The 25,369-nt window shown below is 35.5% G+C and overlaps 1 protein-coding gene across 1 annotated transcript in view; it reads right to left on the reverse strand.

Moving 5' to 3' along the window:
• Positions 1-25,369, reverse strand: part of CCDC162P — a 214,336-nt gene that overhangs the window by 157,913 nt on the left and 31,054 nt on the right. The window contains exons 8-15 of the mRNA XM_031964438.1: positions 21,721-21,880; positions 14,531-14,688; positions 13,556-13,708; positions 12,327-12,428; positions 11,588-11,749; positions 3,850-3,962; positions 2,700-2,835; positions 2,397-2,603 (exon numbers count right to left, since the gene is read on the reverse strand). Of these exons, the coding sequence (XP_031820298.1) occupies positions 2,397-2,603; positions 2,700-2,835; positions 3,850-3,962; positions 11,588-11,749; positions 12,327-12,428; positions 13,556-13,708; positions 14,531-14,688; positions 21,721-21,880 (1,191 nt within the window). The remainder of the gene's footprint in view (positions 1-2,396; positions 2,604-2,699; positions 2,836-3,849; positions 3,963-11,587; positions 11,750-12,326; positions 12,429-13,555; positions 13,709-14,530; positions 14,689-21,720; positions 21,881-25,369) is intronic.

Raw genomic sequence — 25,369 nt, forward strand, 5'->3', positions numbered from 1 at the left:
AATCTTAGCTATTGTTATTATTACTAGTTGTGTGACCTGGGAAAGTTGTTTTGCCTCAGTTTCCTCATCTATAAAATGGGAATAATTATAGCACCGACCTAGGAGGGTTATTTTGAAGATCAAAGAAGAAAATATTTGTAAAGTACTTAGTACAGCAGCTGGAAAAATAGTTTGTTTCCTTCCTTTCTCTTCCCCCCGTTTTGCTCTTCCTTTTATGTATTGTTTTGCTGCTGCTGTTGTTGTTGTGTCCAACTCTTTGTGAGCCTGTACATATGATATTCTTGGCAAAGATGCTGGAATGGTTTGTCAATTCCTTCTCCAATGCATTAAGGCAAACAGAAGTTGTTAAGTCACTGTTCCACACTGTTCCACAGCCAGTGAGAATCTGAAGTTGGATTTGAACTTAAGAGGTCTTCCTGAGTCTAGGTCCAGAACTCTCCACATTGAGCTACCTCGTTTCCTCATGTTTCAGTACCCTGAGGTTAGGGATAGTGCTTTTTTGTTTATATTTGTATTTTTAGCACTTAGCATAGTACTTTATAAATCATTGTTTACTTATTGAGCCTAAGGTATCTTCCAGCTCCAAATCTATCACAGTGTCTGGCACTAAATTAAGTAAGAGCTCAATAATTTCTTTTTGATTTGATTATGAAACTATGCACCACGAAAATGGCCTCAGACACATTCAAACAATTCAGAGAACAAATCTCAAGGATAGAATATAAATCAAGACTGTGGTTCCAGTTCTGCTACGGTGAGTAAAGCCAGCAAATATTTCTCTTGGCATCAGCTAATTTGTGGCCTTCCATCGTCATTCCTAAAACAGGTTATTTTCTAATGCCACTGAGCAGCTCTGCTTGCTGCCTTCCTCTTACTTCTCCAAACACAATATTGAAGAAACAACTTTCTAGACCACAAAACCAAGTGAAGGAAGGTCAGAATTGGGTCATTAGCACAAAATTAAAGTAAAGGGGAAATAAAGAAACCTCATGTGAGTGACTGAGCTGTAGCCCTGCTTGGATACATATAGCTGATGTGGTCCATGAGAGTCTGATATACACAAGTAAGCCCCCATTTCAGAGGAAGGGAATGCTGGAAGGAAAGGTCATAAGGTTCTATAGTTTTAGAGCTGGAGAAGTCCTCAGGATCACATGAGGAATGACAGATCTGAATCTGAACAAGATTCCAAACTTCCCAGTGCATCATTTTGCCAAATCCCCAACTGTTTATTCCATGTTTTGTTATCACAGATGATGAAATTATTTTTAATACATATTGCTTTATGAATTATATTGTCAAAGAAAAGAAAAATAAGAACAAAAGGGAAAAACCATGAGAAAAAAAGAAAAGAGAAGTAAACATTCAATCTTCAGTTGGTTTTGTTTTGTTTTCTGGATACAGATGGCATTTTTTGTTCAAAGTCTATTGGATCACTGAACCACTGAAAAGAACCAAGTCTTTCATTATTGCTCATTGCACATTCTGGCTGTTACTGTGTACAATATATTCCTGATTCTTCTTGTTTTGCTCAACCTCAGTTCATGTAAATCTTTCCAGGCCTTTCTAAAATCAGCTTGTTCATCTTTTTTTATAGAATAATAATATTTCTTATCTTTATATAACACAACTTATTCAGTCATTCCCCAATTGATGGGCATTTGCTCATTTTCCAAGTCTTTGCTACCACAAAAAGAGCTGCTACAAACATTTTTGCACATGTGGGTCCTTTTTCCTCCTTCATGATTTCCTTGGGATACAGACTCAATAATGACACTGCTAGATCAAAGGGTATGCATAGTTTTATAGTCCTTTGGGCATAATTCCAAATTGCTGTTGAAATTATTAACATGATTCTGATTTTTCTTGTTCAACATGACAAATATGGAAATATGGTTAAAAGGATACTCATATTTCATTTAAATCTGATTTCTTCTTGTCTTGGGGAAGGCAGAGGTAAGGAAGGAAAGGAGGAAACACAAAGTTTTACAAAAATGAAAGTTAAAAACTATTTTCATGTGTATTTGGAAAAATAAAATACTATTGAAAAAATGTTTTGATAAGTATCTTTTTAATATCACCAATTTCCTTTGTAACCCAATGTATTTTCCTTATGGGTTTAAAAACATGATTCTTAGAAAGGGTCCATAAGCTTCACCAGGCTGCCAAAGGGGTCCATGACACAGAAAAGGTGCAGGACCCCTGTCTTAGAAAATTGCATCATGTGCTGAGGGGGTCAAATAACTTACCCACAGTCATATAGCTAGTATATGTTGGAGGCAGGATTTTGTTTTTCTGGCTCAGAGGCTTATTTTCTAAGTACCATACCAAGTTGCCTCTCTATCCAAAGAATGCACATAATACCATGCTTAAAAATGAAGAGTGATAAAACATCTCACCTTGTAGTCTGCTGGTGTATAATGCACATAGTGGTGAGATCCCAGGCCTGGAACAGTACCAGAACCTCCTGTTCTTGCAGTATTTACCCAAGAGGCATCTTCAACACTGGAAACAAAATTCCCTGCATTTGATGTAAGGCCTGAGGTATGGATTGTTAGGGTTCGCTCAACAGATCTGAAATAATTCAAAATTCCTAAGCAGACACGCTGAAACAAAGACAGAAAAAAACCAAAAGGCAGGTTCAGAAGCCAAGCTACAGACTAACTTTATGATGCTGGACAAGACAGTTCTCTTGGAAATACCTGAAGCTCTCTGATTCTTAGATGCCGAAGATAAAGAAAGGATAGATAAGCTCCTTTCATCATGATGGGATTTTTATCATCACTCTCATCATCTTCATCAAATCCCAGGAGTTGAAGGGCCCCAAGGTAACTGTACCTTTTACAAACAAAAGAAATGTAACATTGATTTTTCCTCAAAGTGATTTGGAAATTTCCTTAACACTAATAGATTTATTTATATAGTATTTAAATATTGTAAAAGATCTTGCATGTGTTATTTGATTTATGCTCCCTTACAGTTCTAAATCTATGATCCTGGAATAGCTAGATGCTGCAGTAGATAAAGCAAGAGTCCTTGGAGTCAGGAGGACCTGAATTTAAATCTGACCTCAGACACTTACTAGCTATTATGACCCTGGGTATGTCATTTAACCTGAATTGCCTCCAGACAAAAACAAAATTTATCTACAATCCTAAGAAAAGGAGGTTTTTCCTACTTCTTCCCAGATCCTCTTTTGGATTACCTTCCATCTAGTCTGTATGTATGCATGTATGTACATATGTGTTCCTCCATTAGAATATATATTCTTTGAGGGAAGGGATTGTTTTTGCCTTTATTTGTATCTCCAGCAGTTAGTGCAGTATCTGGCACACAGTAAGGTTAAATTTAAGATCCTGCTATATGCCACATGCCTGTTGACTAATAATTCTGTGGGATAGTTAAATACTACAGATATTATTATTCTTCTTTTTAAATGAGGAAACTGGGGCTTAAGAGAAGTGAAACTTCATCTAGCAAGTATCAGAAGTGGGATTCAGACTCACGGCCCTCCTGACTTCAAGCCTGGAATTTTCCCTCTGTACCATACTATCTCTAAATTGAAAGATTTGTCTTTAATCTAAGAGTTTTAAAAAATTACTTCCCTGGAAATTTCACTGGGTGGTAATGAAGAATAACAGCAGTGTTAATAGAAATTTCTCCTAAGAATCATACTTATCAAGATGACAAGCTTTATGTACTGACTTCCTTCCATCTTTCCTTTAACAGATTTGATTTTTTCCTCCTGCATCAACTATTTCTGAGTTAACATAAAAACCAGATTCAATCAGCATTATGTGTTTCCAAAAAAGTCTTTGAGACATGCATAAAATGATCTAATTTCACCTGTACCCTGTTTGTTTGTTCTTCTTTGAAGATCCCCCAGCATACTGGCTGGGACTGATTTGGGGTCCATCAGTATCTTTGCCTTCCATAGAAAGATCCCCCTCCTCAGTATCTTCTTCCTGAGGAGAAAAGAGAAAAAAAGAGGAGATTAAAAAAAAAAACAACTTAATTGGAATTAATACTGTTCCAAAAGTGTTTAATCTTTTTAGTTATGCTGCTTCAACTTGGAACATCACTCCCATTTTCTTTTTACCTGTAATCTGAACTCTTACTGGGTTCTTATAGGCCAACTTTAGCTTTATCTTACCTGCTATCCTGAGAGTTCCTCCCCAATTTTTCAGCTTCCTTTTATGTACTACCCTTCCAGTTAGAATATAAACTTCTTGAAATTAGGGAATGTCATGTTTGCTTGTATTTGTATCTCCAGCATGGTGAGTGGCACATGATAAGTATTAATACCTACTTACTCATGTTATTCATCCATATCTCTCTCCCCCTTCCTCCCTCCCTCTCTCTTTCCCTCTTTCTTGCTCTGTCTCTGTCTCTCTCTCTTTCTTACTTCTCCCCCCTCTCTCATTAATTTTAAAATAAAGCATGGGACAACTTGAATTTTTTTTTTAGCCTCATTCTTCAAAGATCCATGATTTCAGCAAATTGGCCATTTTCCCCACTAATGGAGATCACTACCTCTCCATAGATTAGTCTTCATGATCTGTCTTTAGGAGCAAAAACAATTTAGGGACTACTTATAATTTTCCTGATAAATAACCTTTCTGTACTATTCTTTGGAAGACATATATGTTATTACCTAACCTCTTCTTGAGCCTTTCCAACTTAATAGATCTTGCCAGAGCTTGAACTTGGTATGGGCATAATTTCTGAAAACTGAAGTTCACTTTTATGAACCTTGAACATGGACTCAACGGGAGCTATTGAAGATAACATGACTTTATTTGCTTGCTTTTCTCTTTCTTTTAAATTTTTTCCCCTTTTATTGATATCTAGACCCAGCAATGATACCTTATTTGTCAAGTGAAGATAATGTGTGTTGTTTCTGAGGGATCATGGAGATTGTAGACCATTCAGGAAATTCACCATTCCTTTCCTTCTCAAACAAAAATTTCCTTAGAAACTCAACAACTTATATATACATAGTATGTAGTGTGCATTCTAGATGCTTTGGTTTCTGTTCACTAAGGAAAAGGATGTGATTCACTAAAAATAAAAACACTGGGTCTTTGTTTACTTGCAGAAGGCTTATTACATACTTTCACTTGATTTTCTGCTGATTTTTAAGATTATATACCACATGGAGAGAACAAGAATTTAAAAATAAAAAGATTTTAATAAATATAAAACCCAATCTCCCTGGGCCTTATTTTCTTTATCAGTGAAATGAAGGATTGGACTAAACCCTTCTAAAGTCTAAGATTTCTTTCTGCTCTAAATCTACTGATCTATGGGCATTAAAAAAAATTCCCCAAAGTTTTTACTCTGTCCTTAACCCCAATTGTGATTTTTGCTAAAAGAGATGATTGGATCTTTGGAAGAAAAGTTTTGGAGTTGAAAGTAATCTTTGAGGCCATCTAGTCCAATTCCTTGATTTTTTAGGAGGGGAAATTGAGGCTTGCTATGTAAAGTGACTTAACGAGGTAGTGAGCAGCAAGGCCAAGGTTCAAATCCAAGGCCTTGGCCCCTAGAGTCCATGTTCTCTCCACTGCCCCACTCCATAGAGGGGTGGGTTAATTTCCTCAGAGGCTGGGGCCTGGATTGTAGAAGCACAAATATAGAAATCCAGGTTTCAGATCTGGTATGGAGGATGCTGGTCTGGGTAGTGAGAGTCAGGTCAGTGTGGAAAACAAAGGTTAGATATCCTAGATGGACAGGATGGGAAGCTGCTGCATAGTCTGGCGTCTAGGGTCAATCAGTAAAATATAGGAAGCGCCAGTTAGTTGTGTACATAATAACTCAGTCACTGAACAACTGTGTGGAAGCTCCAAAGATGAATGGCTCAACTCCCCCAGGGATTAGGGCCTCAATTCTGAATAACAGCCCTAAGAAATAATTTTCCAGGTTCTGCTTTAAGACACTGAGTAATGGGGAACTCACTACCTGTTGAGATAATCCATTCCATTTCTGGATAGTTCTAATTGCTGGGAGCTTTTCCTTCATATGGAACTATAAACTTCCTTTACAACACTCACTGACTGCTCTTAGTTCTCTCCCTGGAGCTAAACAAAGCAAGTCTAATCTCTCTTCCTTGAAACCCTTCAAATATTAAAGCAGCTATCTTGTCCCCTCTTTTTTCTACCACCAAATTAAGCATCCATAGTTCCTTTAATTGATTTTCATATGAGATGATTTTGAATCCATTTACCATCTTGGTCACTCTCTTCTGGACATGTTCCAGTTTGTCCATTTCTAAAATATGGCATCTAGAATTGGAAATAATACTCCAAATGTAATCTGACCCAGAACCGTTCTGTGGATCTACTAGCTTTCTCCTTGACATAATACTCCTCTTAATGAAAATTAAGGGATGAATTATGTATTTTTTGAATGTTTTATCACCTGCTGAATCATATTGAGGTTGGAGTTCACTAAAACTCATGGGTTTTTTGCACACGTAAGCCTTTTCTCCAAGTAGGCTAGGTAATACTCCATTGGGGCTGGAGTGCCCCAGGAAGATTTTGAGTGCAAATCCAGCTTTCCACACTTACTAGCTGTGTGATCTTGGGCAAGTCCTTAATCTCTATCTGCCTCAGGTTCTTCAAGTGGAAGCTGGGGAAGCATAATAGTTTCTGAGGTAGGATTTGAACTCAGGGCTTGCTAATACCGTTTCTGGTTCTCTATCCACTGTGCCACTGTACCATATGAATGTAATATAGCATTTCAAGTTTTACAAAGTGTTTATGAGGATCTCATTTGATCCTCATAATGACTTATAAAGGAAGTACAACGGGTATTATCCTCATTCTATGGTTAAGGAAACAGGTTCATAAACACACAATTCATTGGTGTCAGAGGTAGGATTCAAATCTAGACTTCTAACCTCAAGTGCAGTGCTCTTTCTACTGTGCCATGCTATTTCTCTGGATATATTCAATAAAAAATCATGGAGTGGGTAGGTATGAGGGGAGAAAGGAAGAGATCAGCAAAGTATATCATCAGCTCAGTGGCTTGTGGTTCCCTTGGGCTCCTTTCTTAGGGATGGCTGATGTGGTCTCAGAATGAAAGCTGGTGACCATGATCTTTCTCCCATCAATCAGTAGCATTTCAGTGGGTCCTAAAATTATAGAGAACTACTTGTAGGTGGCAACATAATGGTGAACTCAGGGTATGAAAGAAAATAGTTTCACGAAATGACTGGAAAATATGAAAGCCCTGCTGGATAGCTAGTCCATGCCAAAAGCAAGGGAGAGGCATCGTTTACTGGAGATGATGGAAGAAAAGATAGAGAAATGGCCTCAAGGGAAAGAGGGTGGACCACAGCTCATAGAATAAATTGCACAGGGAAAAAAACAAATGTCTAATCAAATGTTTTATAGATGAGGAAACTTAGAACACTTAGAACCACTTAGAACAAGATAAAATGTAGAAGAGAAGTATTGATTAGAATCTAAAATAATTATAACAATTTAGCTATCTCAATATATACAGATGTATTTTTCCTAGAGTCAGTGATACAATCTGTAACATCATCATGATCATCACCAACCAGATGGCACAGGGGATAGAGAGCTGGGGCTGGAGTCAGGAAGACTCACCTTCTAGCTATGTGACCCCAAGAAAGTCACTTACTCCTGTTTGCCTCAGTTTTCTCATCTGTAAAATGAGCTGGAGAAGGAAATGGCTAATCACTCTAGTACGTTTGCCAAGAAAACCCCAAATGAGATAATAAAGGGTTGGAAATATCTGACAAAAATCATTTATTTAGCACTTACAGTATTAAGCATTTTACAATTATCATGTCATTTTATTCTAATAACAATCTTGGGAAGTAAATTCTATTATTATTCCCATTTTTACAGATGAGGAAACTGAGAAAACAAGAGAGATTAAGTGAGGTAGCCAAAGTCACAAAGATGGAATCTGAGGTCAAGTTTGAATTTGGGTCTTCCTGACAACAAGCCCAGCTATCCCCTGGAAAATGGAAAAAACTAGGAGCAGATAGCCGAGATCTCAACTATATACTCTAGAGATGACATTTCCCTGGGGTGTTAAATTGAGCAGTATAGGACTGATTACCTTCAGGTAATCATTAGTTCAGATCATTTTTAGCAAGATGGCTACTTTGGACAAAACCAAAGAAGTAGTACCCAAGCATGTATTCACTCATTTTTTTTTAATGTTAAAGTTTGGCATCCCCAAGCATAGTAGTCAAAGAAAGGAAAGAACATTTTCACTCACAGAGTATTACACAAGATAAGAATGCATACTTAGCAGTAACATGAAGTTTTAAAAAATTATTATTGACTAATCACATCACCTATCTCCCCCAAATCAAAATGAACATTGCCCAGACTGTGGCATTTGGAGGGGCAGCCTGTAGTTCATGAGTCTTGGACTACCTAGATGGTGATGGTCTGTTCCAGAATTAAATAGAGGAGATTGGGCTGGACCACACTGAGGATATTTCTTTTAATAATCTTCAAATGCTTATTGCCCCCAAAAAGCTGTATCTTTGATATTAGTATTCTTCCCATACTGTCATTTAGCTTGGAACCAAGGAACACATTTTGAAAGAATAAAAAGTTCAAATGTACCAAAGGAAAAGACAAGATTGACATAAAAGCCAGCTTCATCATACCAATACTTGCAAAAATTGTTCTCAAAATAGTGTTGAAGACTTATTGTGAGGCATGACAGATAATAGAGGTGGGCCTCTAGCTCATTGGAGAAATTCTTTATGGAGCATGGCAAAAAAAACCACATAGAATGATTTATATTGATGGATAAATGTGTGTTGATTAAAATCACCCATCCATTGCATCTATCCATCAACTAAACAATCAGTAAACACTTACTAATCATCTCACTATGTGCTAGATTGGGCTCTGGGAATACAAAGGCAAAAATGATATAATCCTTTATTTGAAGAATTTATGTGAGTGATATAAAGAGAAATATGAAATAGTCCCTGACCTCGGGGAGCTTACATCCCAACTAAGTATCAAAATAAGGTCTTATATTAGAATATTTACTTGAGTTCTTGATTTCTTAGTATGCTAATTTTTTTAGAACTAGTATGGTTACCTTGCCTGCTTGGTTTAACAAAACAGATGAGAACCAGAGGATTGAAGGAACTCTGAAAATTTATTTTGTTCACTTCCTTGTCATCAGTCAAAGAAGAAAGGAGAAGTTGCTCATATGCAAATACAAGTCCAGCTAGTTGTTCCCAGTAGGGGTTCAAATAATGCTTCTTAAATAGCTAAAAAGGGCAGTTAGGTTGGCTCAGTGGATAGAGTGCTGGGCCTGGAGTCTTGAGTTCAAATTGGCTCTCAGACACTTATTGGCTACATGATCTTGGACAAGTGACTTCACTTTTGCTTGCCTCAGTTTTCTCATCTGTAAAATGGGGATAATAATAGCATTTTTGTGAAGAGAGGGTATCTGTAAAGCACTTATCACAGTGTCAGAAATGTTTGCCCTCTTTCTTCAAATCAGTGTTAACACATATATGTTGCTACTTGACAACTTTAGACATCTCTGAGATGTATATGAGATGCAGTTGTTAAAATTTGTTCAGGACTTTACAACTGACAAAAGAGTACTTAATAATAGGATTCCCACCCCAGAAGTTCCTTATACTAGCCAACAATGACCTTGATCTCCATGCCAAAGGCCACATGTGGGACTGTTTTTTAGAAGGCTCCACTACATGACACAATGACTCCAGTGAACTGAAACACCAAAATTCCTATGAAATAGTATATGAAGGGAGGTGGATATTGTTTAGGTAAAATGTAAAAGGATTTAGAAGTTACACAGCTATTCCTAGGCATTTCCTCTGCTCAGATCCCAGGATCCCAGGTTTAGGGCTGGACACTCTCCTCTTTTTCAAAGCTTGTAGGGGCTTCCAAAATGTAAATGTTGATTTGTCCCTCAGGACCCTAAGAGACCAGAGGGTTCCTAAGACTCCTTAAGACCTTCTTACTACAAAATGTTTTACGCATCCAGTTTTCAGAGCTATGTTTTCTCCTTGGCCAGTTCCAAGAACAACATTTGTGAGTCAGTGAAGAGCCAGAGGAAGTGGTTTTCTTACTTTTTCAACATTTGGGCAATTTTATGCAGCCCACATCTTTGCCAAAATTCTCTAAATTTCCTTTTGCTACAGGCAATGCTCTGTTACCCCTGCAAATAGAGAAATCAGTAGTAGAGATAAAGAGCAAATAATGACTAACTTACTTTCCTCCTCAGTGGAAATAACCAATGGAAATCAGAGGAAAGGAGAAGGAAGCCTTTCCTAGTTTGCTCACTACTGCCCTGTTTTCCTCTTTCCATTGTGGTTACTGTTCCATATTCCCATCATTTTCTGTTTTGTGTAGGTCAAGAATTCTTAATTTGAGGGATTATGACATGTGTCATAAAAATATTTTGATGACTATATTCGGTATGATTAGTTTTCTTTGTAATCCCATGTATTCTATTTAATTCATTTAAAAAACATTATTCTGAGAAGGGATCTATATTATCAGATTGCAAATTGAATCTATCATACATCATACACATATTAACACAGGTTAAGAACCTTTGATTTATCTTAGATCGATTCCCTTTGGGGACATGTTGTATAGATGAAGCCAAGAATGTGTGGAGAGAGAGCTAGTCTCAGAGAAGGAAAAATCTGGACTTGAATCTTTTCTCTGATACATACATGCTGGCCAAGTGGCCCTGAGCAAGAAGGGTATGAATTTGGAGTCCCAGCAGGACATCTGGGTGAAAATAATTGGCCAGTAGCGGCAACGCAGGACTAAAGTTCAAGAGAGAGAGTGAGGATGACTATATTGCTCTGGAATTATCTATATAGAAAGGCTTCAATTCTATTACTATGGTTACTTCTTATTACAGTAGTCCCAGCTTCATTCCAATATTCTCTGTCTAATAAATGGATTGAGGGCTAAAAGGGACCTTAAGAGGAATCAAAAGTCCAACACTTATTTTCACAGATGTTGCCCAGTAACTTAGCATGGAAGTGTCTGAGGGAGGATTTGAAAACTGGTCTCCTTGACTCTCCTTGACAAGTCCAGAGCTCTATCTGCTACACCGTACTGCCCTGAATACTGCTAGCTACTCCCTGTGCTGCCTTCATTCAGTCACTCACATCCGCCCCCTGGTGATCCCATGATCCCATGGACCACAGCACCACTGGTACATGCCCTGGCTGTTGCCGTTCAGTTCCAAGATTGAAAACCTGGCACTTCCTTCTGACCACAATTTATTTTTCTTCTCTTCTCCCACTCCCTTTTATTGGCACACACTCTATGTTCCCTTTAATTATTGTCTGTCTTTTAAAACACTGGTCTTTCTTCCCAAATAAGAGTCCCCGTGAGGGCAAGAGTTTCTTTGTATTCACTGGCATCCAGTAAAATTGGTTCGTTTTGGACGATAATGACTATGAACCTAACTGCTAGAAAGGGCTTCCCCAAGGTTTTTCAAGGGAAATGCTAACATTGCATCTTTTCTTTATCTACACTTGCAGGTGTTAGCTATAAGGTGTGCCCATTACTCTGAGCCGTAATACCTGGTGAAGGCTGATGCTGCCGTAAATTTCCTCCCAGATTCCATCACAAGTGTCCTGGTCCGAACCCTGGGGCTTTACACAGGAAAGAAGGGCTGAAGCTGGCTCCAGGACTGCTGCCGCATGAGCCTGCAGAGCCTCCATCACTCGCAGCGGGTTGGAAACCTCAGTGGCAATACAGAAGAGGACAAATAATCAGGAAAAGCATCATGCATTTTCTCAATAGTGTGATGGGAGATGTTTCAAGCTCTTTTAATAGGATTTGTTTTCTTCACATAAGGTATGCTATCCATTGCTGCACATCATAGCACAGAGGATATTTTAAAGACCATCTAACACAATGTCATGAAAAAGGAGTACCTTCTATCACAATTTCCTCCTTACTATTTATCTAACCTAGGGAAAGCCATTCAATTTTGTAATTTCCTTCTTTGTGAAGAGATGGGGTTGGATTAGATGATTTTTATGGCCCCTTTCCCTTTAACTATCACAAAGTCCAGAGATATTAAATAATTTGTTCAAAGTCACATAATACATTGGTGGGAAAACTAGGACTAGAAAGAGAACTCAAGTCTTCTGATCCTCCATTTGCATTTAGTCCCCAACAGACAAATTTGTCATTGTGGTTAGAAATGTCCCCCATACAAGCCATTGCACTCACATTCAAGAATTAAAGTTAAGATCTCTTGGACATGATTCCAGCAAGACAGATTGAGAGTATTTAAAAATGAACAAACCTCACTTTCAAAAACTTTGTATGCAATTGCATCAATGCATCGATTCTGTCTCGTTCTCTTAGTTTGGTCAAAAGTTTCTGCTGCCAAGGATCACATTTTGGCTTAATCTGTGTGACAAATTGATCATCATCATTTAATAATAGTTCTCAAGTGTTATCCCCCAAATATCCAAATTCCAACTATAATGAAATGCATGACTGGAGGTAGAGACTGAGATGAGGAATTTTTGTCAGAGAGCTAAGATACTATGAGAATGGGAATTGTATAATAAATTCATAGACTTGGAATGACGCTGTAGGAGCAGCTGGCACTGACCATTGGAGCACGTGCCTTACAAATGCAGTAGCACAGTTTTAGACAAAACACAGTGTTGCAATATCTTTAGTTATGAAGGATATTAACTACATTACAATTAGGTATTGGACAGAAAATGTAAACTGAAGATTCAGGAAATTTCTCCGCTCTAAAACATCTCTTTGAAATTCTACCACAAGAAAGCACTCCTTCTAAATTCTATTTGCAAGAATTACGTATTTTTCCAAAATGTAAATGGCACTGGAAAATTCATACTGGTCTAGCTGACAGTGACATATAAGGTGAGTCCAACTACTAGGCTTATGCTGATGTACACTGATGCAAGTATTGTTAACACACTGACACTTTTATGTACATATACACATACTGAAACACAAATGTAATGACACATAGATATATGTATACAGTGGCAATATACAGACATTAGACACATCGGCAGTACATATACTGACAAGTACTGATGTGTATAAGTGACATGCTAACAGACAGATACAAGAACTGGTACAGACACATGCACATTATGACTCACAAATACGTGCATGTTGGGTTCAATCCCAATTCTGGTGCTCACTATCTGTGTGATTTTAAGAAAATCCCTTGACTTCTCTGGAACTTAAGACTTATCTGTAGAATAAAGATGTTAAATTAGATGGCCTCTGAAGCCATTTCCAAGCTCTAGAGTTAGAAGCCTATGAGCCCAAGATAAAAGACCAAGAGCTTACCTAGAATCTGCATCGGATTTTCCCCACAACTTGTGGGAATCTAGTCCAGGAATGGGAGTAGTGACCTGTCAGCTTAGCAGCCTGACATACTAGAAATTTACTTTGCGCCTGCTGTGGGAGAGACTCTCTTTGCTTAGTTGTTTCACCAAAACCCACAATAAAAAAATAGAAGACCAAGAGCAGGTAGCTGTTTTTACCTTTATGAAAGGAATCCAGTTGGCTGTCTTTTTGAAAGTCATGCTAGGTTTTAATAAATCCTGGATATCAACTTTAGCCACCTTGACATCATAGGCTGGAAATATTTTCAATCTCTGTTGTTCATGGAAGATGTTCTGAAACTTCTGAACAACCTAAAAGGGACAGGAAAAGGGAGGTAAGAGTCCCAGAGGAAGTGTCAGGAGTTTGGTGATTGAAAATGGTCATTGCTTTACCAGATTTTCAGATAACAGCAAATTTTTGGTTCTAAAATGACTCTGAGCTTAGGTGATTGATTTCCTAGGTAACACCATCATGTCATCTGCAAATGATATTTTGGTTTCATCATTTCTAAAAATTAATCTTGTTGATATATTTTCCCTGTCTCATTGCATTTGCTAGATTTTTTTTCATAACTATTCCAAGTAAAAGTAGTGAAATAAGAGCAGGAATCCTTAAAAATCCTAATGGGAACTTAGAGGGAACATGAATTTTTTTTTAAATATTTTTTGCATGAAAATCATTTAAATTTAAATACCAACTAAATAAATTTAGTTGTTTGCATTGATGCTCAATGTTGTTTTTAATTAAATATATTTTTCCTTTGTAAAAGACTGATAAAGGAAATCCCTAATTTATAGAACTAGAGGACCTCCCAAGTCCTCCTCCATGTGTTCTATCCCCTTCCAAAGAGACATACATCTTGCTGGGATGGCACAGGAAATGTTTGATTGGTTCCCACTGACAAGGGCTGTGCTTAAGATGACTAGGAGTGACAGTGTCCTCCTTGTTGGAGGAATCTCCCCTTCTGTGGTTTACAAGGATTACAGAAACAGCTTTTTTCTCTCTCTTTGGACCTCTCTGTGGGGAATGAGAGGAGACTTTCTTTGCGCACTTTCTCTTCCTTGAATTCCAGGCTTGCTTCCACACTTCGTTTTTAGGAACACCTGCATTTGGATACAGTGTTTTTCAAGTACCAGGGAAAAGAGCTCCATCTCATCAGCAGAATTCTTTAGATCCTCTGTGTTGTAGCAGATGTTGAAATGAGACAAAAGAAGTTCTAGCTGAGGCTTCAGTTCTACTGCTTCTGTTTTATTGTGGGGCAGAATAGAAGTAACTTCTTTTCTGAATAACCCTAAAAAAGAAATCAAAAATCAAATTTAATGAAAAGCAACAAGAGCATGTCTGGGAGGGGAAATGGAGAAGCTGGTATAAGCAGCAGGTAGAGGCTTCTCTTCCATATAGATGCACTAATGAGGTGGAAAGAACACTAAACCCAGAAAGCCTGGTTTAAAATCTACCTCTGACAATTATTTATCAGTCTCTGAATCTCTCTAAATTTCAGGGTTTTCCTATGTAAAATGGGGATCATAAAATGAGGTAGTACCTACCATACAAGGCTATTGCAAGAAAAATGTTTTGTGAATGTAGGTTTTTAGTAATATTATTATTTGCAACAATAACAATAATATTCTCATCAACCATTCATTTTAACTACTGGGAAACAGAACAAAAGCTCTTCCCACTGAATTTGTCAGATCTTGGATTTTCTTGCCTGAATTTGGCATAAAAGTCCCCTAAACAAAACTGTTTTCACAAATTTGTATTTGTCATACAAGGATTTGATTAGATCATACTCACAGAGGGCTGTGTATTTATGTATTCATTCAATATTTATTTAAAGCCTAGTATGTACAAAGCATTGTACAAGGCACCAAGGGGCAGTCAAAAGTTATTAATTAATAAGACACAATCAATCACTATTCATATTAACAATAATAATAAATTATGTCACAAATATGAATCCTTGGTTCCGTTTATTTCTCCTTCCTAGGAGTCATATCTCCTGCCTAGATAAGAGCCTAAAATAGAGGTAAGTCTGCAGGTGACAGAGGCCAAATGGGAACTTGAAGTGGGCAGGATTTAGTGGCCCAGGCTACTTATTGCAAAAAGATGATGCTAAGTAGTCACCATCCTACAGCTGGCTATGTTCCAGAATGTTCCAGAAATTGCTCCAAGTTGAAAGTATGATCTAAGTAAATAGAAACAAAGCTATCAAAAAAAGGGTTACATTTTTGATAATGAATTGATCTCAGCCTTTTTAGGGAACACTTATTTTTAATTATCTTCAGATAATATTCAGTGTAGCAGGAAGAATAAAGGACTTACTATTTATTAGAGAAATGCAAATTAAAACAACTCTGAGGTACTACTTCACACCTCTCACTCTGGCTAAAATGACAGGAAAAGATAATTGTAAATGTTGAAAAGGATGTGGGAAAACTGGGACACTAGTGCTTTGTTGGTGAAGTTGTGAAATGATCCAACCATTCTGGAGAACAATTTGGAACTATGTCCAAAGGGCTATCAAACTGTCATATCCTTTGATCCAGCAGTGTTACTATTCGATCTACATTCTAAAGAGATTATAAAAAAGGAAAAAGGACCTCCATGTGCAAAAATGTTTGTAGCAGCTCTTTGTGGTGGTGAGGAATTGGAAATTGAGTGGATACCCATCAATTGGAGAATGGCTGAATAAGTTATATTACATAAATGTAATGGCATACTCTTGTTCTATAAGAAATGATGATCAGGTTGATTTCAGAAAAGCCTGGAAAGAGTTACATGATCTGATGTTTGAGTGAAGTGAGCAGAAGCAGAACACTGTTTTGTTTTTATTTTTAGGTTATACATACACACTCATTTTTTACATATCACCCTATGAGTCAAATTGGGAAAGAAAAGTCAGAACCAAAGGAAAAAACATGAGAAAGAAAAAAAAGGTGAAAATACTATACATGATCCACATTCAATCTCTATAGATCTCTCTCTGGATCAGGATGGCATTTTGCATCCAAAGTTTATTGGGATTGCCTTGGATTACAGAATTGTGGAGAAGTCATAACTGATCATCACATAATGTTGTTGCTATTTACAATATTTTCCTGGTTCTGCTTGCTTCACCCAGCATCAGTTCATGTAAATCTTTCCAGACTCTTCTAAAATCAGACTGTTCACCATTTTTGTAGAACGATAATAGTCCATTACTTTCATATGTCATAGCTTATTCATCCATTTCCTAATTGATGGGCATCTACCCATTTTCCAATTCCTTGCCACCACAAAAAGAGGTGCTACAAACATTTTAGCACAAGTGGTTACTTTTCCCTCTTTTATGATCTCTTTGGAATATAGCACCAGTAGTAGCACTGCTGGATCAACAGGCATGCATAATTCTATAGGCCTTTGGACATAGTTCTAAATTGCTCTACCAGGAGAACACTGCACACAATAACATGTTATGATCATGTGATGATCATCTATGATGGACTTATCTCTTCTCAGCAAAATAATGATCCAAGACAATTTCAATAGACTTAGGATGGAAAATGCCATCTGCATCGATAGAGAGAATTGTGGAGACTGAATTAGAATTGACACATACTATTTTTATCTTTGTCTTGTTTGTTTGTTTTCTCTTTCTCATTATTTTTCCCTTTTGTTCTGATTTTTTCTTTCACAACCTCACTAATATGGAAATAGGTTTAAAATTATTTTACATGTATAATCTATGTCAGATTACTTGTCATCTTGGGAGGGGAAAGGAGATAAGGGAAGGAGGGAGAAAAAAATTTGCAACACAAAATCTTACAAAAATGATTGTTGAAAACTATCTTTACATGTAATTTGAAAAATAAAATACTATTGAGAAAAAAATAAAAGAACACAAGCCTTGAGATCAGGAAACCTGGGTTTAAGATATAATTGATGTTACGTGACTATGGGCAAGTCACTTAAATCTCTGACAGTTTCTTCATCCATCAAATGGGGAGAATCATAGTTGTACCAACTCACAGGGTTATTCTGAGGAAAGTATTTTGTAAACAGTAAAGTAGGGGCATATATAACTATAACTATATAACTAGGGGCATCATAAATTATTTTATTGATTGTTAAATTTTCAGCAAGAGCATTTACATCTTGAAAACTGGAAAATACTATTATTGTTTTGTTAATGGAAAAAACATTAATGATTTAATTTTAAGAGTGTTGTAAGACCTAGTCATTAAACATTTTATAGTATATTCCTGACTATAATTGTGAGTTATTATTAGAATATGTCAAGATACTATAGTAATTGGCATAAAGATTTCTAAAGTGTATATACATCAATTTTAAAAGGTCAACACAGAAGCAAATAAAATAAAATCATATTTCCTTTTTTGTGAGGCAATTGGGGTTAAGTTGAGTTGGCCAGGTCACATAGTTAAGAAGTGTTAAATGTCTGAGGCTGGATTTGAACTCAGACTCTCCTGACTCCAGGGCTGGTGTTCTATCCACTGCACTACCTAGTGCCCCCAATCATATTTCAAATGATAAAGTGAAAGTCCTACTTCTAACACATATGGCTCATGTCAGGTTAGGTATTGAACTTAATATTATTCTAGCCAGCTCTAAGTTACAGAGAAAACTCTGGCCTGCACTGGTAAAGAGATTCACCTTATTGGGGAATCAATGAAAGTATAGGTTTAGTCATTATCTCGTTCCTTAATTCTATACCTAAATAACAGTGGCAGAAGAATCTGAAAAATAACATAATTCTTAGACCATCTGAAAACATTAATTTTAACTGCTGAGTATCTTTACAGGTTATCTCTGACCAATGATTTCACACACTAATGGAGGACACCTATATTGTCATTTGCTCTGTAAATGAAACCAGAAAACATAAAGAAGCTATAGCTAAAATAGGATAGTTCTCAAGTTCTCTTCAGAAAAGCAGTTGGTGAAAGCTGGTTCCATTAGTTAACAAAAAGGGTCATTTCATGGACACCTGCCTTTTCACCTTGTAGTTTTCATAATCCAGAACAAAGAAACTACAAAGAAGGTAAATTCAATTTATACAAAAGATAAAGACGATTTAAAAATGAATCTGATTTTAATGTGATCCATGGAGAACAACAGAAATTTTGCTGAAAAATAGTTAAACATAAAAAAAGACCAGAGATCTGAAGACTTCCTAGAAATCTCCCACCTGTATTCTCTATCAACAGGCATGCATAATTCTATAGGCCTTTGGACATAGTTCCAAATTGCACTATCAGGAGAACACTGTACAAGAGATGTTACTGTGATGTGATGTGATGTTACTATTTCCAAAACAAAACAAAAAGCAACAACCTGGAAAGTCCTATATGTACTCAAGCAAAGTGAAATGCACTCAAAGAAAAGTAATAGTAATATTCTGGGATGACCAGCTGTGAATAGCTTTGCTATTTTTTATAATACAATTATCCATGACTACAATGAAGGACTTATGATGAAAAATCCTCTCCCTCTCAATCTCTTCCTCTCTCCCTCCTTCCCTCCCTCCTTTCTTCCAACCCACCTTCCCTTCTTCTTTTCTCTCTCTCTCTCTCTCAATTTAATTTTTCTTGAGGGTTTTTATTTTCATTATTTTCACAAGTAGTTTCTTAATTGTGAATGAGGATAAGAAAGAAAATCTAGAACCCAAAAAATTTAAAAACAAATGTAAAAAATTGTTTTAAATGTAATAGGGGGAAATATTAAATAAAACAAAATAAAATAAAATCCAGATTCAAAGAAATGGGGAAAAAATAAACATAAAGACATTGACTCTATCATAATTTCTTAGAGAAAATTAACCAGAGAAAAATACCCTACACATGGATGCTAAAAAAAAAGAAACTATTATCATCTTGATTTTATGAAGTGGAAGAAAATGACAGCCAAATGGAAGACTATAATCTGCACCACCTAACAAAAAGTGACAAAAGCTTACAGAGAACTCATTTTCAAATCTAGCTAATCAGATTATCCCCAAAGCATTTGAAAATGAAGTCAAAAGGAAAATAAACATCTATGGAATGGTACAGAGCTGCCAGTATTTACATAGTGATCAATATCAATGATATTGGAATCAACACATTTGAATTCTACCAGTTGATATGCCATAGGAAAAATAAGCAATAGCACTTAAAAAGGTAAAATCAGGGATTGTGATTGGACCTGACTAAATACATGGAAGAGTAATCTGTATTAGAGATGACACAATTTCAAAGACATTCAAGGATCAATTTCCACAAAACCTCAATGAGGGGAAGATTCCAAAAAAATGGAAAAGATGATAGATAGTGCTTAATAATTGTTTAAGTAACCAAAATTTAAAAATAGTAACTAAGATTAAATCACTACCAATCCATAAGTTTATTTTCATATATCTCTAAATTTTTTTATGAAAGTAGTCTGTTTCCATTAAGGGACTTCTTGATGAAAACCAGAGAAAGGAATAGGCAAGTTTTTGTAGATTTTCTATAACATGTCCAATCAATTAGTTATATAACTGATTAAGAGAAAATACAAGATTCCACTGCTGCTTTGGTATATTAATAGTATTTCATATATTAAAACAAAATATAATACTGAAAGCTCTCCTTAAGTAAGGTGTAATCCATAAACATGAAAAGAAAACAGAAATATAAGCAGCTATGGCTACAGAGATAGTTTTTTTTTTTTTTGATGTGCTTAATATTGATATGTAGGGATATTTATCAACAATCAATAAAAGAAAGGTAGTTCCTGCCTTTAAATAGTTTATATTTTACTGGACTGACAGAATACAGTAACAGGTATATAAAAAGAGTATTTATACAAAGTAAATGTGCAGTATTTGGGAGGTGGCATGAACAATATGGGGAATTAGGAAAGGCATTTTAGAGGAGAAGACATTTGAATTGAGTCTTAAAGGGAAACAGAGTTTTCAAGAGTTAAAGATGAGAAACAAGGGCATTTCTGGCATGGGGGATCGTCTGTGCAAAGATACAGAGAAAAGAGATGGGAAATCATGTATAGGTCACTTAAGCTTGTCTGAGCTATGGAAGATGTCCTACATGCAATACAAACAAAAGAAGGATTCACTAACAACAGTGACAATGTCTAAATTCCCATATAACTTTATAGTAATTGCATAGAACCCAGAGAAATATGATGCCTTCCTCAACAATATTTACAGCAATGCCAAAGAGATTGTTCTAAATGCTCACACTAGAAAAGCATACATACTATGACATGCAGCTAGATAGGCAGCCTGTAGAATTTTTTCACTAATGTAGTCATCAGTCTTGGATGGATATTATGCATAGATTATAGAGTTAAACCTAGAAATGATTAGGAGGAGTTTTGACTGAATTATGTTCATTAGACTGTAAACTCCTTAAGGGCAGGGACTCTTTTTTGCTTTTTCTTGTATCCTAAGTGCTTAGCACAGTGCCTGGTGCATAGTAGGCATTTAATAAATGTTTACTGACTATATTTGCAAAATTGGACAGTACTTTCACAATCCCCAGCTGCTTTGCTCCCACAAAAGCCCATCTTCTTATCTTTATTGTTTTCTTGGTGGATGTAGATATGTCTTTGCAGGGAGGTTAAAAGTGATGATGGAGAGTCAATCCCAGACTTTCCTCCCTAGTGGCAATGTAGTCATACACACCATATTAAAATGATTAACTTATTTTAGCCCGAAGGGCAGTATAATGGTCCCTCACCTCCATGGAATTGACTAGGCATTTTTAGGAAGTTTATGTTAAATGTAAATTCAGAAGCTATTTTAGAAATGATTTTCACAATCAGAAAGAAAATATCAATTTTCTAATCACTTTTCATAATGTCTTCTATCTTCAGCACTGATGATCACTGTCTGTTGATGGATAAGAACATATCTGATTATCTATATTTTACACATAAGGGAAGGAGAACAGGATGAACATTTATATAATGTCTACTATGTGCTAGGTATTATGTTACTTGCTTTTACAAATATCTCACATCTTAAATTTTCCTAATAAACCTTGATGTTTTACATCAGAAATAAAAACATTAATCTGATTTGTGAAACTGTTTATGATTTTCATGCTGGATGTGAGCTTCTGGGGCATCCCGATTAGCTCCTTAAGTTACTACAATTCTAACATAACTGAAATATAACTTCATAATATGCAGGACAGATTTAACTTTGACTTACCAAAGCAATCTTCTTATTTGAAAATACAAACTTTTATATATATATATATATATGTATATATGTATGTATGTATATACCCACATATACTTCTTCATTTTTAAAGGTGAAAAGTGAGTAATTTTTCACCTGAAGTGCTTGTTACTGAAGAAGCTTGACAACCAGAATTCTGGTTGTTAGTAGATGAAGACTCAGGGTCTATATGTCCAGTACACATATCTCCATTTTCTTGATCCACGTCCTGTATAGCAATTTCCAATCTGTCAGATATGGGCAAGTATTGTAGCACCTGTGGACAAAAACCCGAGTTGAGGGAGAAAATATTAGAAAGCTACAGAGTGAGGCTTAGAGACTTGACTTTGTTTATCATATATATTATATATTTATACATATACATGTATACAAATATATAATCCATATATATATACATATGGACATATACAAAAAGAAATAGATATATGGATGAACATATATGCATTGACTGTTTATATATATACATACATACACACATACATATGAACATATGATACGAGGTGTAAATGAACAATAAACTTCAATAGCCAGGCCAAAAAGGAAGAATCTCTTCTTCTTTAGCCTGCTTTCTTTCATCATTCATGAACATTTAATAAACAAATACAGTATTAAGCTAAATCTACATTTTATAGTTTTGAAAGCTTCCAAAAAATAATTTGAATGAAATTTTATTTATTATTTATTTCTGATTTTTGTAAGTTCTGATGTTATTAGTTTTGTGGATTTATTTCGTATCCTGCTATTTTAGGGTTTTTTATTGATTCTGTGGGGGGTGTTTAAATATATCATCATGTCATGGACAAATAGGGATAACTATTTCTTTTTTTGCTGATATTTATACTTTGGATTTTGCTCTTGTCTTATAGTTAAGCTAGCAATTTAGATTTTACCAAATAATAGTAAGGAGAGAGAACATTCTCATTTCATCCTCTGCTTATAATGGCACAGATTCTGGTGTTTTTTCCATTGCCAATAATGCTAGCTTAGTTTTTTGTTTTTTTTTTAGATAAATGCTTTTAGTCATAGTAAACAAATGCCCTTTCATGCTTATATCCTCTAGGCATTTATGTTTTAAATTTATGTTTAAATCAGCAGCATTTGTCAAAGGCTTTTTATGTATCTAATACCTGTAGTCATCTCAAATTCAGCAGATCCACAACAACTCATCTTTTCTCCCCAAACTTTCCCATTAGCCCCATTATCTTCCCAGTCACCCCTGCTTGAAACTTCATCTTCAACTCCTCTCTCACACTCATCCATGTTCCCAATCCATTTCCAACTCTTGTTTTTATTTCTTATTTTCATTTGTTACTCAGTTGTTTCACTCGACCCTATTTGGGTTTTTTTTTTTTTGGACAAAGATATTAGATGGTTTGCCATCTCCTTCTTCAGCTCATTTTACATATGAAGAAATTGAGGCAAACAGGATTAAATGATTATCCCAGGCTAATATAGTTAATAAATGTCTGAGGCCAGATTTGAATTCAGGAAGATGAGTCTGGCCTGCCACCTAGAATAGCATCTCTTATGTACACATTCTTCCCTCTATTCATACAAACTGATATGGCTAATGTAGACACCAGATATCAGCAGGCACCAAATGTTAGGGTTCAGTCATGTGAAGAATTCACAATGGCCATTCTCTTTGGCAAAGGTAGATTTATTTAGGGGAAGAGGTTACAGACACAGTGAAGAAATACAATAGACACCAGGAATGATAAATATGAAACAGAGTGAGAGAACATATGAAAGACAAGTTCCTCAATGGAATTCACAATTACCCAGTAGAAAGGGAGCACCCCATGACAGTTCCTTCCTTTTGAGACTAGCTGTCATTTTGTATGTATATAATTGTCTGCATGTTGTGTTCTTTATTAGAATGTGAGTTCCTTGAGGGCACAGATCATGCTTTATTTTTATGCATCTTCACAACTAGGCACATTGCCTAACATATATAAGTTCCTAATAAATATGGTGATTAATCAATGTGAGTTTTGTAAATTTGGTTTTGTTCATATGATTAATTATATTAGTTATTTTCACAGTGTAGAACTATACTTGTATCCTTGGTCTGAATCCAACTTAATCATAATGATTTATTCCAGGATATATTGCTATAATCGCCTTACAATATTTTTATTTAATTTTTTTGTTCACCAATAAGTATTAAAGCAAAGTGAAATTGATCTATAGTTTTTCTTTTCCTTTGTCTCTCCATAGTTTTGGTATCAGGACCACATTTGACTTATAAATGGAACTTGGCAGATTGACTTTTTCTCTCTTCTCAGGATGATTTATACCACAGGTATTAATTGCTTTTAAACATATTAAAGAATTCATTGGCCTAGGATTTGTTTGTTTTGTTTTGCTAGTTCATTTCTGACTTGCTTGAATTCTTTTTTCTAGAATTCAGATTGTTCAGTATCTCTAGCTCTCATTTTATTAATTGGGGTATTTTACATTTTTTTGATATTCATCTATTTCCTTTGAATTCTCAGTTTTTCTCAGCATATTGTCCCCCTTTTTTAAGGGGTGCATTGAAAAACATATTTCCATATTTGTCATGTTGTGCAAGAAAAATCAGACCAAAAGGGAAAACAACCAAGAGAAAGAAAAAGCAAGCAAACAAAGGTGAAAATGATGAGATCCTGGGTGCAACTGGAAGAAAAAGAATGAAATATTGATGGAATTGCTCCCTGAGGCAGAGCATTTATAGGAATCAGTTTAGCCTTGTGGTTCTACCCTCTGTAGAGGTCATGAATAGCCTTGTCTTGCTATATCTTGTCTTTTTTTCAAAAGTCATTTTTACTCCTTGCTTTCATTTTAGCATAATTATTGTTTTCATGATTTATTTCTTGATTTATTCATTATTCAGAATTGTGTTACTTACTCTCTAAGCAAGTCTGTATCTTTTGCCTATATTTCATTTATTAATTATTTTATTGTGCTATAGTCTTTAAAACACATTTTATTATGATTGCTTTTTATATTTATTTATTACTTATTCTATAGCACATGATCACTGATCAGATGAGTTTTTATAAAGGTACCTTGTCATGCTGAGAAATATATAAATCTTTTAATATTCCTATTCAGAAGACACAAAGATTAGTCAAATCTAATTTTTCTGCTAATCTAGTGAACTCAACATTTTCCTTGTTTGCTATATTCTTGTTAGACTTATTCCATTCTGAGAAAGAAACATTAAAGTCTCTTACTATTATTATGCTAATATTGATATGATTTTGTAATTCTTCTAGTTTTTTTAATTTAAATGATAGACCAACTATATATTTAATATATGTGCATATGTCTACAAATATATACACACATATATGTATATATGTATACATGCATATATACACAAAAGCTCAGAGGTTAAGTGTCTTGCCCAGGTCACACAACTAATTAGTCCCACAGATCAGGATGGAATCTGACCCTCTTAAATTTTAGATCTGGTGTTATAGGAGCACTGTTTCCTCTACCTACCTACTCCTCTACCTTCCCTATGGTTGTTTAGGATATATGATATCAATTAATGATAATATAACATGTTATATTAAAATTACAGCATAATTACATTATATCAATTAATTATAAGCTAAGATATTTTGATATTAAAGTAGTTCAAGGAAGGCTCACAGGATCATAAGTTTAAAAGAAAGAAGCTTAAAGATCATCTAACTAAAACGTCCCATTTTACAGATAAAAAATCAAGCTCAGGGAAAACAAGGGCTTTTTCAGA

This window comes from Sarcophilus harrisii, chromosome 4, assembly GCF_902635505.1.
Source record: "Sarcophilus harrisii chromosome 4, mSarHar1.11, whole genome shotgun sequence".
NCBI classification, from domain to species: Eukaryota; Metazoa; Chordata; class Mammalia; order Dasyuromorphia; family Dasyuridae; genus Sarcophilus; species Sarcophilus harrisii.